A 17,339-nucleotide genomic window follows, 5' to 3' on the forward strand; every position below is an offset into this window, starting at 1 on the left:
ACAATCATGTTACGTTATTTTTAAAATGTTTCCTTTTTTTTTCATAACCTCTTTAACACATTACTTCTCCGCTGCGAAGCGCGGGTATTTTGCTAGTTATTTAATAAAGCAGAAACACCTTGAGTATTGTCACTTTTTTCAGCTTCAACCACTGTTGACTACCTGTGTTTGGTTAGTTCTGCATTTGTGAAACTGGCAGTACACTGGGTGCTAATGGTGGGGTCATGTATGGTGTCCTTGAGCACTGACTAGATTTCATCTGTTACTCACATCTGTTGATCTTTTCTTTTGCAGTGATGGATACATGTCTGGAGGTGTTCTGTCTCTTCCTGATATTCAGCACTGGCAGCATCAGCAGTGAAAGAAATCCCACATTCAGCTGTGAAACAACCATAAATAATGTGGCAATCAATCCTGAGACTGAAGATGTGTATGTGGGTGCAGTCAATGCTCTTTTTCAGTTGTATCCAAATCTGGTTGAAAAGAAAATGAGAAAAACTGGTCCAGAACCAGATAACCGCCAGTGCACGCCACCCATCACTAAAAACTGTGAAGCTGTAGACACCGACAACATCAACAAGCTGCTACTTATAAACAAGGCAGGCAAAGAGCTGATAGTGTGTGGCAGTCTCTTCCGGGGCCTTTGCACCTTGCTCAACTTGGATGACATTGACACAGAAAAGTACTATAAGAATACTGAAGGAGAGAAAACTTTTGTAGTTAGTTGTGAGGAGAAAGTCTCAGTAGTGGGAGTTGTTTCTACCATCCATGCAGACAACAGAAATTTGTCTGTCTTCTTCGTGGGGAAAGGTTATGGCAGCCAGGATACTGCCAAATTGGTCAGCACTAGGCTACTGATGAAGGTAGACTCACGGGATATTTTTGAGAGTTATGCTGATGCCTCCACGTTGCAGGCGAACTCCTTCCTACCCAAATACAAGCACAGCTTTACTTTCTCCTTCCAGAATGATATATTTGCCTACTTCCTCTTCTCCCGCACCAATGGGCGCAATGACAACTCCAACTACACTTTTGTCTCCCGGCTTTGCCAGAGTGACAAGCATTATTATTCTTACATGGAGCTACAGCTGAACTGTAGTCTGGCTGATAAGACTCAGACTTTGAACACACCACGCTCAGCATACGTCACTGAAGCTGGGGAACATCTAGCAAAAATTCTGATGCAAAAAGAGGAGGTTGCTCCCCAAGACCAGCTGCTCTTTGTGCTCTTCTCTTCTGATGACACAGTGGTTCAAAACCCATCCTCTGCCCTCTGCATATATCCTCTGAAAGCTATCAATGAGAGACTGGAGAGCATCCAGAGTTCTTGCTACTCAGACGGTGGAATAAAGGATGAGAAACAGGCAGCATTCACTCCCTATTTATTTGACCAATCTGCCTCTTGGCCATCAAAATGCCAAAACAAACAAGCGGTAAGCATTCTAGTCTCTTGCAGTCCAATTTAGTTACTTCTCACACACACACACACACACACATTTAAAAGTATATGTATTTAACAATTCATGAGTGTGAACTTTTTGCTGGCTTATTTTAAAACTTCATGTTATAAACCAAAAAAAAGGAAAAAAGTACCCTAATTGTCACCTGGAGTATCTTTCAGAAACAATGTCAGCATATACATACCAAGAAGTAATTGAACTGTTAATGAAACAATATTCAACCACTGCCCGATACACAGAAAATGTAATACATTGTATATGCACAAAACTGTATTCATATGTATTACATCTGGAGAAAAACTTATAATCATTTAAATATATTATGGAGAATGAAAAGTCATCCATTATGAAATAATGGTTACATTGTTCTCATTGGAAATGTCATTGCCAATAGTGGGCCCAACATTTACTTATTCCATTGGGTTCGAGTAACAAGGGAGAGGCTATCTGTCTTAAGCCAAGAGTGTTTGGATTACAATATCCCACATACCACATGTAATTCAGAACAGATCACCCACCTGAAGCCAAGCAAGTTCGGGCCCAGCCAATACTTGGATGGGAGACCATCTAGGAAAAGCTTTGGTTGGTGCTGTAATGCTCCAGTGCAGTGATAGGGATGCTGTGCTGTAAAAATGGTGCTGTCCTTTGGATGAGATGTAAAACTGAGGTCCTGACTTTCTGTGGTCGTTAAAGATCCCTGGGAATCCTTCGTAAAGAGTGGGGTGTATCCCGATGTCCTGGCTAAGCTGCCCTCCATAGCCTAGCCATTCTGGCCCCCTAATCATCCTGTCTGTAATTGGTTACCTCTCTTACCACTTCACCACCTAACAGCTAATGTGTGGTGAGCGTACTGGAGCAAGAATGGCTGCCATTGAATCATCCAGGTAACTGCTACAAATAAGTATTGGTTGAATTGGCACATCACTCACTATGAAAGCACTTTGAGCAGTGAGAAAAATGCTCTATAAATGTAAAGAATTATTATTATTATTATTAAAGTTTATCGAATAAAATAATTAGCCGGCTGATGGAAATTACCCACCATTTGATAAGGAAACATATACTTAATGCAATATTTATTATTAATAAAAAAAGGAAGTGCAGATTTGTCATTTACCTAGAACCTTTCATAACAATATCTATTTGCTTTTGCCTAAAAGATGTTAACATATGGTAGCAAACTGGAATGAATACAGCATTAATTATCATTTAAACCTAGACCTCTGCAGTGGGCTGGCATCCTGCCCAGGTTTTGTTCCTGTCTTGCGCCCTGTGTTGGCTAGGATTGGGTCCAACAGACCCCTGTGACCCTGTATTAGGATATAGCAGGTTGGAAAATGATTGACTGACCTAGACCTCTTAACAGAATCAATACCTTAATATATGCATGATGTATCTTGTACTTTGCCTTGTAATAATAATGAACTGCTAGTAATTTCTTCAAATTAATTTTTTTTACAATAGACATTTTTCTGTATAAACCACAGAGCTCTGCATCTAAGATTAGGAGTATTAGATACCAAAGTTGTTTAGATTAATTGGTGATTAAAAAATGGCCCTGTGTGTGTGGGCAGACTTGAAGATGGACTGGTCTCTTGTGTCTGATGATACCAAGATATGCTCTGTTTCACCACGACCCTAAATTAAGTGAGTTTTAGAATGTTATTCTAATATATAATGAGTAAAGCAGGTTCAGAAAATGGATGAATAAGTCTGTATATTATTGAGTTCTCCTTATTGGGAGTTTACCGTAAGCAAGCATTTAGCATAAAAAAAAAACATGCACAAAGAAAACCACACTTTAAATTACCAGGCTGACAGTAAATGCAGAATGTAAACTAAAATCACGTGGGTTAGCTGCATAGCACTAGCAATATCTGTCACTCCAAGGTGTGCCCCCCTTGACCTTGAATCAGATTGAGTAGATTTGAGAATGTTAAGTGATATTACATCACAAATTCAGAAACTGGACCAAAATTAGTGCAAATTAAAGAATCCTGGCCATCACCTGACCCATACATCAAACTATCCTTTCATTTTCAGGCTTAGTTACTGAGTTATTATTGGCGATCATGAGGAACTCTCCCTATTCTGGCACAATTGGATGTGAAGCAGGAACCAATCAACTAAACCATAGCAGAATAAAAAGAAGAAGAAAAAAGTTGCACAATACACAGAACTAAAACTACCTTGTTTCTGGTTATTGCCTTAAATCTTAAAAAAAAAAAAAAAAAAAGTCTTACAACTGTTCTTTCTGATTGCATTTTAATTGAATTTCCTAAGATTCCATTCACCTTATTTCCCCCAAGTAGGTGCTCTGGAAGCTGTAGTTCATTACAGAAAGACATAACTGTATGCTTCATTCCAAGTCATGGTTTTCCCAGTCAGTCACCCAATTGATGAAAATTTGTCATTGTTAACTCTAAACTGAATGGGCTAGGATTAGCAATGAATATACAGTATCTGTCACAAGCTTGGTTTCAATCATGGTTATAATCATCAGCAGAAGCTTGAATCCTGGCTATTACAAGAAAAGTGATATACATGTACCTGACTGTATCTTTCTTCCTTTGTTGTCAAGAAGAATATTATGAAGCAATATAGGTGTGGTGACGACTTCCTCCCTACCCCAGTGGGAACCACACCAGAGTTTGCCCTCTCTTCAAAAGCTGTGATCAGCTACAGTGAGTCTCTTACTGCTGTGGCAGTGGCAGTAGAGAATGGACATTCAGTGGCTTTTCTGGGAAATGATCAAGGCAGCATCTACAAAGTGAGTGACACCCCTAAGAAAGTATTCCTGAGCTTCTTTATGAATGTTAATGTTAAAACTGTCAAGTGAAAATTGTGTCTTTCCTACCATAGGTACATCTGGCTGCTGAGGGCCGGCAATATGAGAAACTGAATGTGGGCAAAACCAGGGTAAACAAGCAGCTCTTATTTGACAAGTCTCAGGATAATTTGTATGTCACCATGGAAAAAAAGGTAATTAAGTCATTAAGCTTAGGTTAACATCCAATAGTATACAGTATGTACAGGCTGCTGCTGAGAACTTTCATGTTTTGGTCCATTATGGCAAGACGTTTGCTAACGGTGCCCACAAAGTAAGAATCTGTCCCAGTTGATCAAACTGGACTACTTTGGGGCTAAATGGACAGTTCATTTCAGTTCATTTCATACTGGATATCACTGCATTTTGTTGCTTTTACTGTCCAGATTCTTCTGCCTCTCTCAGAATAGACAACACAGTATTTGTCAGTCATGCAGACCTCCTTGACTTATGGCACTGTTGATGGAGTTTTGGAAATGACTGCACCTGTAATCTTTAATATCTACAGATCACTCGCATCCCGGTTCAGAACTGTGAACGCTGGACCGACTGCCAGTCCTGCATTAAACAGCAGGACCCTTACTGTGGCTGGTGTGTACTGGAGGGCAAGTAAGTACACTAAATTAGCTTTCTTAAAAACATGGCCGTGTGCACCCACTGAACTTTGTATGCTTTTTATTAGGTGTACCCGGAGGGCAGCATGTCCATTGGCTGCAGAAAATAACCACTGGCTTTGGAGCCCTGACCAGAAGTGCATTGAGATAAACAGTTTTGAGCCAAGCAACCAGAGTCGTGGAAATCCTAAACAGGTAGGGAAATTGTATTTACACACTAAGGGTGTGCCAGGTGTGTGAAGAATGTGATGAATTTTGACCAGAGATGGGATACTATTCTATTTTCAGGTGACTCTGACGCTTAATCCATTTCCATTAATTGAAGAAACAGTGACATGTGATTTTGGTGGGAAATTGACAGAAATTACCAATGCCAACATCCTTGTCTGCGAACCACCAAGTGCCCAGGATATTCCCTCTACTCCTCAAGAAAAAGGTAAGACAGTTTCTCCTATCAGGTCAATAACTGGAATAGTTCAACATACTGTATTATGATCTGAAGATAAGGTAAATGACTGTTGTAGACTTTCACTATGTCCAGTTTACATTTGAAAGATGTTTGACTTGTCCACAAATTAATAATTAATCAATGATATCCACTTTAAATGTTAAATACAAAAGTTGATATACACATGGAGCTAAATGTTTCGGAAACTAGTTCCTTTGAAACTACCAACATGCAGTTATTGGCTACTGTATAGTATGATCTGTGCTCAGGCTCTCCTCTATTACAGGAACAGTTAGCAGCAAATCCAACCATTACTGACATGTGATGTCCTCCAAAGCACATCACACATGGTGTTTTTTTTTTTTTTTTTAAATGTATGTAATCCACCACACCATTTCACGCAACAAAATACTGGGCAATGGATTCTCCCACCTCCTCCTCTTCCTTTTTAGACAAACACCAGCTTTCAGTTTCTCCCCAGATGTTTCCCCCAGTATACCTACAGACTTCCAGTATGCTCTTATAAAGTTTACAGTTCAGTTCCCACTTTAGGCACAAATTTCACACTTTATCCCCACGGTTAAGACTCTGAATCAGTGTCCAGAATTTGTATGCTGTCTTTCCCCTGTTGAACAGTGTGCATACTACTCTTCCCATTTCATTGTTAACTAACAGAGTAGTTTTTCCCATTCTCAGTTCAGCCATTGTCTTTCATGTTTCAATCCCTGATATGAATTTGCCCCTTCTTTTCATTATTTTACCACTGTGTTCTAGTATATCCCTAAGCTTATTCTATTTTGGACCCTCACCCTAAAACAATATTTGCCCTTTTGTCTAATTCACAAATACAAGCTCTTTTTTGGTTTTGTAGTCCTTTACAAGACCCAGCTTCACATAGGTGATAGACATGTCTAGTCACTGAGGCCTGCTTCTTGTGCTTTCAGATTTTGTGGAAGTGAAAGTGAAGATTAGTTTAACAAAAAGTAACATCCTGCTGGCTTCTGGAATGTTCCAGTTCTATGACTGCAGTGCTGCCATGAGAAAGCAGCAGAATATGCCGTAAGTTTTGTGGTTTCTGTAAGGGTTTGGGGCATTGTGTATCAGTACCACTGTGCTATATGAAAGCTACCAGCTCATCTAACCAGCTTTTCGTGTCCATTATTTGTCACAGATGCTTCTCTTGTGTGACCAGCCAGTGGCACTGCCAGTGGAACTTGGAACACCACAGATGTGAAGAAAGCACAGAATCACCGGATTACAAAGCCATTGGGCATAATCAGGCAAGATTTCAGAGTGATCCTTATCTTGTCATTTATGAAGATTCTTGCCTACAGTTGATGGACAGCTGACACTGTCCAGTAAATACCTTCGCGTCATCTGTATTTTTTGGTCTGATCACATCTTTTCTAATGTGCTTAGGAGAGCCAGTGCCCCCTGTTTGAGGATCCATCTCCCAGCATACTCTCTGTAGGAATTGAAAAAAGCATAAGCTTCACTGGGAGAAACCTAGACTTCTACCAGGTATGCTTTGTAGAAATATGTAAATATAGCTGGCTTGGTTTTGTGCTCTTTTCATTAGTAAGATCAAAATTTTGTACCTCTGTCCATTTTTTTTGTTTTTCTTTGATTAGGACAAGTTATTAAAGGTTAGCGCAACGCTCATGAATTCAGATGTGGAGGTTATAAAGAAGGACGAGTCTTATGTCTTCCAGGGTCCAAGAGTGAGTACCTGTTAACTCTGAAGAGACACACAAGGCTACTTAAAAATTACTGACCCCATAAATACTGCAGAATAGAAAATTCAAGATCTGATTAGGAGCTAGCAGCAGAGCTGGCCTCTTTTTGCCTGAATACTATGTACCTTCTGCTGCAGTTCATTCACCCTAAAGTCTTTGACAAGAATGACCACGCCTAGTAACTTTAAATAACAGTACATTCAAGCCAATTCAGTCCTGATTAACCCCATTGCCTCTGTGGCTTACCCACTATTCCACCAGCCTTGCACTGCCATAATCAGTATAAACCTAAAAGGCTGGAAAACCAACACATAGCCTGCTTCAGTTAGTAGCATAGCCCCAGCCTTCTTAGCCCCAGTCACTAAATAATGTGGTTCAGTTTTTCTCCCCATAGTCTTTCCCATCCTTGCAAACGTGCATCATTTTTAATGCTGATTGTAGTGTGATTTAGGAAGCAGTACACTCATTCCCTCATTGACCTGGAGTATGTTATGGTGCTGAGCCATGTTAAACTCCCCCAACCTCCCCACCATATCTCTTTCAGTCTCTGTATGTTTCTTTCTCTTTAGTTCTCTTATGACCAAGGCCAGAGCACTAGCCTTCTCTTCTTTGTGATGGAAAGCAACAACGTAATCGACAGTAACCTAAGCGGTGAGTGCAGATGGGCCTGTTGGGTTTGGGGATAGACATTAGTACAAGGTGTGTTTGGTTGCTCTTACTTTTTTTTTTGGATGCTGGTGTTGAGCTGGCCAGTTGCACTTTTATTCAGGAGAAAGAAGGATATACAGTAATCCCTCACTTATTGCGGGAGATAGGTTCCAAGGCCGACCGCGATAACTGAATTTCCGCGAAGTAGGGACACCATATTTATTTAATTATTTAACGTGTATTTGGATGTTTTTAAACCCTCCCTGTATTGTTTACAACCCACCATTTACTCTATTAATAACAGGGACAACTGCTAAGCAATATAAAATCTGTAGATAAGTTTACACTTACTGTATAGCGAAGTATACGTAGCAGCTTGTAGGCAAGTCATGACGTCGTCGACCTTGTTGCAAAGATTCCTAAAGCAGATTCCATCCAGACTACTGCCTTATCACTTCCACTTGCAACTCGTTTTGCGCCCTTGTTAAAAGAAAAAGCAGCCGTAGATCTTATATGCTTTTCCTCCTTTTTAAATAAAAAGAATCGTGGACTCATTGATGCTGTAATGGTGTCCTCCAGCTGTTCCCTTCCTTCAGCATATCCAAAACTTTTACCTTTTCTGCAATCATTTGCATCTTCTGTTGGTGCTTGGACACGGCCCCTGTAGGAGTAGCACGTTAATGCTGAATGAGTGACATGAGACTTCCTGGTTAATGCAACACTCCGTCACCGAGCCAATCAGCAGCACACAGGAACTTAACTGCATGCTCTGATTGGGTAGCTTCTCAGCCATCCGCCAATAGCATCTCTTGTATGAAATCAACTGGGCAAACCAACTGAGGAAGCAAGTAAAAAGACCCATTGTCCGCAGAAACCCACGAAGCACCGAAAAATCCACGTTATATATTTAGATATGCTTACATATAAAATCCGCGAAGTCGTGAATCCACGAAAAGTGAACCGCGAAGTAGCGAGGGATTACTGTAGTACTGTTCATTTCATACACCTTGACATCCCAGACACCAGTTTCAAGCAATATATTTGTCCTCTGTTTAGTGACTCTCTACAACTGCTCATTTGGCCGCAATGACTGTAGTCTCTGCAAGAATACCAACTTCCAATATAACTGCGTTTGGTGCAAGTCATCCATTTCCTGTCTGCACAAGGAACTCTGTGAGCAAGAAGAAACTGAATGCCCCCAACCCGAGATCCTTGATGTGAGTAAGATATTAGCCTTTATGTAAGGAGTTGATGGTAGGACTATAAGGGTTCAGCAGCTTCAAATATATTTTGTCCTGTTCTTATTTGCATGTAGATGATACCACGCAGAGGGCCCTTGGAGGGAGGCATCTCTGTGACAATCAAAGGCTCCAATATGGGCATCACAAAAAACGATATAAGCAAAATTCAGGTGGCAGGCATAGACTGCATGCACAAGGAGGACAAGTATGCCGTCTCCACCAGGTATGGGTCATGGTGGGTAAATAATATAGGAGGGTATGTGATGCAGGGACACAAATTTGAAAGAGAAGAAGGCCGGGTAAAATTGGATTCCTGCCTCTAAAAGGAGTTGGGGAACACAAATTAGAAGCACATTTATGAAGAAACAAGTGATGAGCCTATAATACAGTGCATCCTGTAAGGTAGAGAACAAGGATGGAAAGTGTGTAAACTTTAAGGTGTGACTTAGTTTAAGAGAGGGGTTGTGTAAAAGAAGAAAATGTGCACATATGCAAAGTTTGTACAGAAAATCATAAACTGTGTGTTGGCATGAAAAACATCTTAAGCTAGAGGGCAACAAATTGAAACAAACTAAAAATTAGACTATATAGACACAAAGAATTGAATATGAAAGGTAAATATATGCTGCAAATACTAGGCATGTGTGTTCTAGTCAAGTTTAAATAAGAGTGTTTCTGAAAAAAATTGAGAACATATACTCTATGTGTAATTTTGAAAATTCCTGTCAGTATTCCAGTTCACTACAAGGGAACCAAGTTCAAAATGTTCATGTAATAAAAATTGATTTTGAACATTCACCCACTATACATTATTGCTGAAGACTTTTAATTCTATAAAGCATCCATCCTGAACTGAGCAGACTGAAACATTTTCAAATTGATTTTTTTCTAAATTGTCTATCTTTTGCACTGTTGTCTAAGTTATATGACTTGTTGGCTAAAAACTTTACTTACTGCCAGTTTAGTCTCCATCATTGACTCACTATGGTACACTTAGTAATTCGCATAGTCTAACTATTATTTGTCTACTTCCTTTTTTCATAACTTGCTTATTTTAATTCAAGATTGGAGGAAGTTTACAGCAGTTTTGGACTTTAAGTTATGAATCAGTCTACTTTAGGGCAATGTAATGTAAATATCCACAAATGTTCATATAATTCAGGTTTACACATCTTTAAAATACAGGAGAAACCATAGTGCTTGTCTGTGCTCCACTTGTAAAAAATATATGATTTAAATCTTAGCTCATTCTTGTCAGTGTAAAGTTTGTATGTTCTCTCTGTGTCTGCATGATGTTTTCTTTCTGGCACTTTGGTTTGGCTATGGGCATGTGTGTATCTGAGTGAGAGTGTTGTATGGTGGACTGGCACTCTGTGCAGCTTTGCTTACTGTTTTTGTGTCCAGCATTGTTGGAACAGGCAAAGGCTCAAAGTGACATAAAATGGAACAGTAGGTTCACAAAATTCAATCCAATGTATTCTTATTACACTCATTACAAATTATGCAGCCTGCTATACTTCAATTACATTTGTAGTTTGAAAATGTTTCTACCATAAACAATATAAGCAAAATGTTATTTGTTTCTTCATAAATAATTTACAGTATCTCACAAAAGTGAATACACCCCTCACATATTTGTAAATATTTTATTATATCTTTTCATGGGACAACACTGAAGATATGACACTTTGATACAATGTAAAGTACTCAGTATACAGCTTGTATAACAGTGTAAATTTGCTGTCCCCTCAAAATAACTCAACACACATGTCTAAACCGCTGGCAACAAAAGTGAGTACACCTCTAAGTGAAAAATGTCCAAATTGTGCCCAAAGTGTCAATATTTTGTGTGGTCACCATTATTTTCCAGCACTACTTTAACTCTCTTGGGCATGGAGTTCACTAGAGCTTCACAGGTTGCCACTGGAATCCTCTTCCACTCCTCCATGAGGACATCACGGAGCTGGTGGATGTGAGAGACCTTGCGCTCCTCCACCTTCCGTTTGAGGATGCCCCACAGATGCTCAATAGGGTTTAGGTCTGGAGACATGCTTGGCCAGTCCAGCACCTTTATCCTCAGTTTCTTTAGCAAGGCAGTGGTCGTCTTGGAGGTGTGTTTGGGGTCGTTATCATGTTGGAATACTGCCCAGCGGCCCAGTTTCTGCTTCAGTATGTCACAGTACATGTTGGCTTTCATGGTTCCCTCAATGAAGTGTAGCTCCCCAGTGCCGGCAGCACTCATGCAGCCTCAAACCATGACACTCCCACCACCATGCTTGACTGTAGGCAAGACACACTTGTCTTTGTATTCCTCACCTGGTTGCTGACATGCACGCTTGACACCATCTGAACCAAATAAGTTTATCTTGGTCTCATCAGACCACAGGACATGGTTCCAGTAATCCATGTCCTTAGTCTGCTTGTCTTCAGCAAACTGTTTGGGGGCTTTCTTGCGCATCATCTTTAGAATAGGTTTCCTTCTGAGACGACAGCCATGCAGACCAATTTGATGCAGTGTGCGGCGTATGGTCTGAGCACTCACAGGCTGATCCCCCACCCCTTCAACCTCTGCAGCAATACTGGCAGCAGTCATACGTCTATTTTTAAAAGACAACCTCTGGATATGATGCTGAGAACGTGCGCTCAACTTCTTTGGTCGACCATGGCGAGGCCTGTTCTGAGTGGAACCTGTCCTGTTAAACCACTGTATGGTCTTGGCCACCGTGCTGCAGCTCAGTTTCAGGGTGTTGGCAATCTTCTTATAGCCTACGCCATCTTTATGTAGAGCAACAGTTCTTTTTTTCAGATCCTCAGATCACAAAACAACTTTTGTTGCCAGCGGTTTAGACATTAATGGCTGTGTGTTGAGTTATTTTGAGGGAACAGCAAATTTACACTGTTATACAAGCTGTATACTAACTACTTTACATTGTATCAAAGTGTCATATCTTCAGTGTTGTCCAATGAAAAGATATAATAAAATATTTACAAAAATATGAGGGGTGTACTCACTTTTGTGAGATACTGTAAGAGAAGGGAGAAATGGCTAGGGATTAACAAAAACAAACTGTAACATAGACAGTCTGAGTTTGAGAAAAGTGTTTTTGATAAAAAATCAGCATATTCCAATGTATAGCTAAATTAAATGTACTACTGTAGCTAGCACAGAGTACTGCATTCAAATATCACACTCCATTGCTTTCTTTGTGGAGTTTGCACATTCTTCCTTTCAAAGTGTTTCAACACCCCCCACCCCCCCACCCCCTTGAGTACTCTAAAAGGGAATAACATAGTTTACCCATGTATATAAAATGTCCAAGAAAGGTCAAGAAAAAGTCAGCACAATTGTTGAATATGCAGCCCAAAATTTAGCTCCCGAATAAACATCCAACCTCCTTGGCAGCTGATTCTCAAATGAATACTGATTTATGGCCCGTACTCTTTTTAAATAGAGCAGGTGGTGTGGCTACCAAAAGGTCCCTTCAGTGAGAGCTCCGCCTCTTCACGACAGGAAACAAAAGAGAGGATAGTGCTGGGTGTGCAACTTTGTTGCCCTTGAAAATAACCTGTGAGACAATCCCTATGCTTACGTGTGTGACAACTGTTAATTTGAAATTATCCACATGTGAGTGTGCATGTGAGAGAGAATAGCGATTGCCATGGACTGGTGCCCTTGTCTGAGTTGTTTCCTGCCTTGTGCCCAGGACTGCCAGGATAGGCTCCAGACTCCTGCAATACTGAACTGGATTAAGTTGATTTGAGAGCTTAAATCTTAGGTTTTACTTACAATGACAAATTTAATTTTGTGTATATTTCAAGAAAGGCAAGTACAAAGTAAAAGTGTATGTCTTAAAATAAGAATCCACCTTAGTAAAAGGATAAGTGCCTGTGTGTCTGTCTGTGTGTCCATCCAGTTGCTATGTCTCTGTCATTCTGAAAGATGCCGCATCACAAATATTTTAGTAATAAAATGCATTGCATTTGTCATTCCAATAGATGGTTCATCACAGCCATTAACACTCTTTTTACGAATCTCATACCAAATGGCATGTAATACTGCATGGTGTCCTGCAAATGTAAACACTGAGATCTACATTGATTATGTAGATTTCGGCTCATATTTTTTTTAAGATGGGTATCACAGCATGTATGTATAGGGAGTGCAGTAAATGAAATTAGGCATATAATGGGGAAACAAAATGAAAATAAGGCATTGTGTCTCTTGAGGAATTTGGAATAGGAAAACTGAAAGAGAACGAAACATGGTAGCAAGAAAGCAATTATTACCAAGACATTGAGCATTTTTGAGAAAAATGGACAAGCTCAGAAAGGGAAAAGTTAAAAGGCGAGAAATTGTATTCAGATTTGAAAAACATTTGAGTATGTTTATAGTAGAGGGCAGCAATACGCACATAGCTGTGGAGAGAGGCAGAGAAAGTGTTTTACTCTAGTCTTTTTATGTGTTAGTGATTTGCTAATACAATTTCATTGTTGTGCCAATAGCAAACTGTGTTTCAGTTTGAGTTAGATGGCACACCAGGAAGTCTTGCCACTTTTGAATACTTAGTTCCCTGATTTGGTTCCTGGTTTTATTTTCTGTGGAATGTGCATGATTCCTCCATGTTTATATGGGTCTCCTCTAGGAACTCTGGTCTTCCTCACACAGTCTAAAGGCCTGACATTAAATTAAGTCTCAATATTAAATGGGCCTGGAATGAATGACAGGCTGGCATTTTCCATAGGATGGCATAAGCTGTGAGGCTAGGCCTCAACTACAAGCAATCCAAGGAGAAGCAGGTTGAGTGGATGAACTGACAATAAGTATGTGATCTTTGGTTAGTTAATGGAATTTTGAACATGTTATTCTGTTTTTTCCAGCGTAGTTTGTGAAACTGGTGCATCGGCTGAGCCTGCTGAAGGAAATGTTTTGCTGGTACTGACAAATGGAAAATCTGGGCTTTCCAAATTCAACTTTTCCTATAAGGTCAGAGCAGAGAGTGATCAAAATGGATGATGTCCTATAGCTGACACTGTAGGCACAAGGTTTACCAAATTTGTGCCTGCATGACCATTGTTTCACTGACTTTCCTTTTTCATTTAATCCAGGATCCCCAGCCTAATGATATTCAACCAACAAAGGGTCAGAAAGCTGGTGGCACAAACGTTATCATCAACGGAGTTGATCTGGATGTTGGCACCAAGGATGATGTGCTTGTTGAAATCAGTGGCACAAAGTGCACTGTGTGAGTACATATTTATTTTCAAATATTTTTTTTTTACCAGAAAAGGGAATTTAGGTGCTTCTGATAAGCTCCAAGTGTTCTTTATCATAAGACACACACATAGGTTTTATGAAGTGCTTTTTCCTGACAAAATGGTTGGCCTCATTCAACTTGTCATACAGTCAGTCATGTTTTGTGAAGGGTGTGGAGAGTAACCTCCATTGCAGAAGGCATGATGGCGTGATTGTGACTATCTACATAGTATGCCACGTTGTTAAATACTCGTATTTTATTTGGTGGATCTTGTTGTGACGATGTGGGTTCCGTTCCATGCTCCCATCTTGCTTCTGGGAGCTCTGAACCTGACACCGTCGGTAATGTCACAGATGAGCTAGACAGTGAGGCACAATAATGAAGCAAGGGAATGATGCAAAATGTGCAAAGTGCTTTTATTAAAACAGCAACAACAAAAAAGTGTTCAAATAGATAATTGCCATGCTTTAAAAATCTTCAAATAAATAATCCAATAAAAACAAGTGAACTCATGGAGGTTAAATACACAATAGAAAAAATCCTTTAAAAACCGAAGTTGGCTAGAAGCAGTCTTTTAGAGCAAAGCCCGGTGCCTTCTTTCTACTGGTGACTCCCTTGCTTCTCCCGTCCAGGCTGGGCACCAGGGGAGCCACCCTGCCTGCAGCAGACCTTCTTTCTGCCTTCTACTGCTGGTCTGTTCGCCTTTCTGATCATTGGCTCTGGTAGGCTTCACCAGACCGTGACTTGGGCACCCCAGTGACCAGGGCGCTCACGCTGGGGGGGGTTCATTTTCCAAGTCCCGACTCCCGCAGTGAGCAGTGAGCAGTGAGTCATCCTTCTTCTGGTCACTCCCGCTCCTCACTAACGCTCAGCGGGAGCGACCACTACCGACTGTTCCTGGGGTGTTGGCCAAACACCGTATGAGGGCTCACTTGTCCAGCTGCCTTTCTCTCTCAACAGAGAGCACATTCACTCGCTCACACACCGGCTTTCTCCTCCGTACTTCCTGCCTTCTCTCCTTCTTAACCTCCGTCCATTTTTTCTTTCTCCTTTTTCTCTTTCCCCCAGCCGCCTCGTGCTTCTATTATTTATCACGGGGATGTGGATCAGGTGTGGCAATTAGCAGCTCCCGGCATCAATTACAGATGCGGACGACTCCTCACCTGTGCACTTAAGCGAGGACCGTCCACATTATAAATCACCTGGGAACCGCTCCCGCCACACTACCACACCCCCTCTCTAAGCCGCAAGTGCGGCGACTATTTATTTAAAAAGTGGCCTTTTTGACTTGAGCTGTGGACCCGCTATACCACCCTTGTCATGTAAATTGTCTCACAGAGTGAAATATACTAGGCATAATAATTACCATTCTGCAGGGGTTGGATGGTTTATTAAGAGAATGTCTTGGCTACTTTCAGAAAGCACGCCACAAAAAGTGAAAGCTAAGCAAGTGAAAAGTTTTTATATAAAGCCATTAAATGTTGTTTTCCTTATTAGAAGATTTATTGACTTACCAAAAAAATTGTATTTAAGGTTTTTAGTTTATTTTATGTAATCTTCTCAAGTAAATTTTATATATGTTTCATTTTTTTCTAGTTTTTACACATGCATTTTTTTCAGTTTATAGATTTATAGTAATCAGTTGACCTTTTTTGGGGCAGTTGGAGTCTGCCCCACTTGCCTCTGGGTAATCATGTATGTTGATCTTTATTCTCTGTTTGACATACCCAGATATTGAACAGTAGACAGTGTGCAGATAGATTACAGGTGCGGGAGAGTTAAGAATCATAACCTTTTGTCCTGTAGAGTGGAGTTTGGCGCACAGATCATCTGCAAGACAGGAGGGTTTCCTGGGGATCTGAGGGAGGCAGATAAAGAAGTTAAAGTGAAGTACGGAAAATTCACAGAGAAGAAGGGGCTACATTTTGAATATGTTGATAACCCTACCATCACAAAAATTGAGCCTGATAGCAGCTTTGGGAGGTATGACATCTTCATTAGTTTTAAATCATTGCGTGCTGTATGCTACTTCCTTTTTGGAGCACACCATTAGCCATTGTCTGTAGCTCTTTTTTTTTTTACCCTTTTGGGTATTTTCTGTGAGTGTCTCCCTTTCACCCAGTTTCTGTCTCTTGAAGTGGTGGCAGGAATGTAACAGTGACTGGCACAGGTTTTGATGTGATCCAGAATGCAATTATGCGTGTGAAGAGTTCATCATCAAAGGCAGATTACACAAATGTGGTGAGAATTGTCTTTCTACTACAGCTATACCAATCAATATTTTTAGATGATTTTTATTATATTTCACCTGTTGTTTTCTCTCAATAGTCTGAGCATAAAGGAGGGATTATGAATGAATCCACCATGTATTTTCTTACCCCCAAAGTGGGACATACAGTCGAAGACAACATGCTCACATACATTGTCCTTGATGACCGGGAAATGGGAGTAAACTTCAAATATCACGATGACCCTGTCTTTAATGTTGACACAGGTCACATATTCAAGAAAGCAGCTGTCATATCTGTGGCAGTAAGTCTGAATTATGCAAGTACTAGAATTCTAGTCTTTTGCTTCTGGCAGCTGGAGAATGTATAGGCCATTTGTGTTTTGTCTCTCTGAAGGGCAAGAACTTAAACCTTGCAATGACAGAGAAGGAGGCCATTGCATTTGTAGGTGATGAACAATGCACCATCAAAGCACTTCTGAGCCAAGAACTCCTGTGCGAACCCCCCGCCACACAACCTCGTGCCAAACGTGTCAGGAGGGACACACATGAAAATATGCCGGACTTTGAGGTAAGCACGACAGTTAATGGAGGCAAATGTCTGTTGATGTATGGGTATTGAATGCAAAAGGAAATTGCAATGAGAAAACAGCAGAGATAGAAGTCCTACACAGAATACTGTCAGCATTATGTAACCACTGTTATTTTCTTGCAGGTTGTTTTTGGCTTCAGGTCCTGGATTTTGGGAAAAGTGAACTATGAGAATCCAGGTAGAGACATGCCACTGCACATTATTCTTCCTGTGGTTATCATCCCCATGCTGGCCATCATTGCCATATCTGTTTACTGCTACAGGTAGAATACATGTCTGGATTCAATTGAT

General features: G+C 40.5%; 1 protein-coding gene across 1 annotated transcript in view; it reads left to right on the plus strand.

The window, feature by feature from the left end:
- Positions 1-17,339, plus strand: part of plxnb2b (plexin b2b) — a 93,837-nt gene that overhangs the window by 61,306 nt on the left and 15,192 nt on the right. The window contains exons 2-21 of the mRNA XM_028808802.2: positions 295-1,433; positions 4,042-4,230; positions 4,323-4,442; positions 4,796-4,896; positions 4,970-5,096; positions 5,190-5,337; positions 6,294-6,408; positions 6,521-6,629; positions 6,769-6,870; positions 6,981-7,070; positions 7,655-7,736; positions 8,790-8,950; positions 9,049-9,197; positions 13,853-13,958; positions 14,081-14,217; positions 16,036-16,212; positions 16,368-16,470; positions 16,558-16,761; positions 16,854-17,027; positions 17,172-17,311. Coding sequence (XP_028664635.2) covers positions 297-1,433; positions 4,042-4,230; positions 4,323-4,442; positions 4,796-4,896; positions 4,970-5,096; positions 5,190-5,337; positions 6,294-6,408; positions 6,521-6,629; positions 6,769-6,870; positions 6,981-7,070; positions 7,655-7,736; positions 8,790-8,950; positions 9,049-9,197; positions 13,853-13,958; positions 14,081-14,217; positions 16,036-16,212; positions 16,368-16,470; positions 16,558-16,761; positions 16,854-17,027; positions 17,172-17,311 — 3,671 coding nt within the window. The 5' untranslated portion in view covers positions 295-296. The remainder of the gene's footprint in view (positions 1-294; positions 1,434-4,041; positions 4,231-4,322; positions 4,443-4,795; positions 4,897-4,969; positions 5,097-5,189; positions 5,338-6,293; positions 6,409-6,520; positions 6,630-6,768; positions 6,871-6,980; positions 7,071-7,654; positions 7,737-8,789; positions 8,951-9,048; positions 9,198-13,852; positions 13,959-14,080; positions 14,218-16,035; positions 16,213-16,367; positions 16,471-16,557; positions 16,762-16,853; positions 17,028-17,171; positions 17,312-17,339) is intronic.

Source organism: Erpetoichthys calabaricus, chromosome 1 (assembly GCF_900747795.2).
Source record: "Erpetoichthys calabaricus chromosome 1, fErpCal1.3, whole genome shotgun sequence".
NCBI classification, from domain to species: domain Eukaryota; kingdom Metazoa; phylum Chordata; class Cladistia; order Polypteriformes; family Polypteridae; genus Erpetoichthys; species Erpetoichthys calabaricus.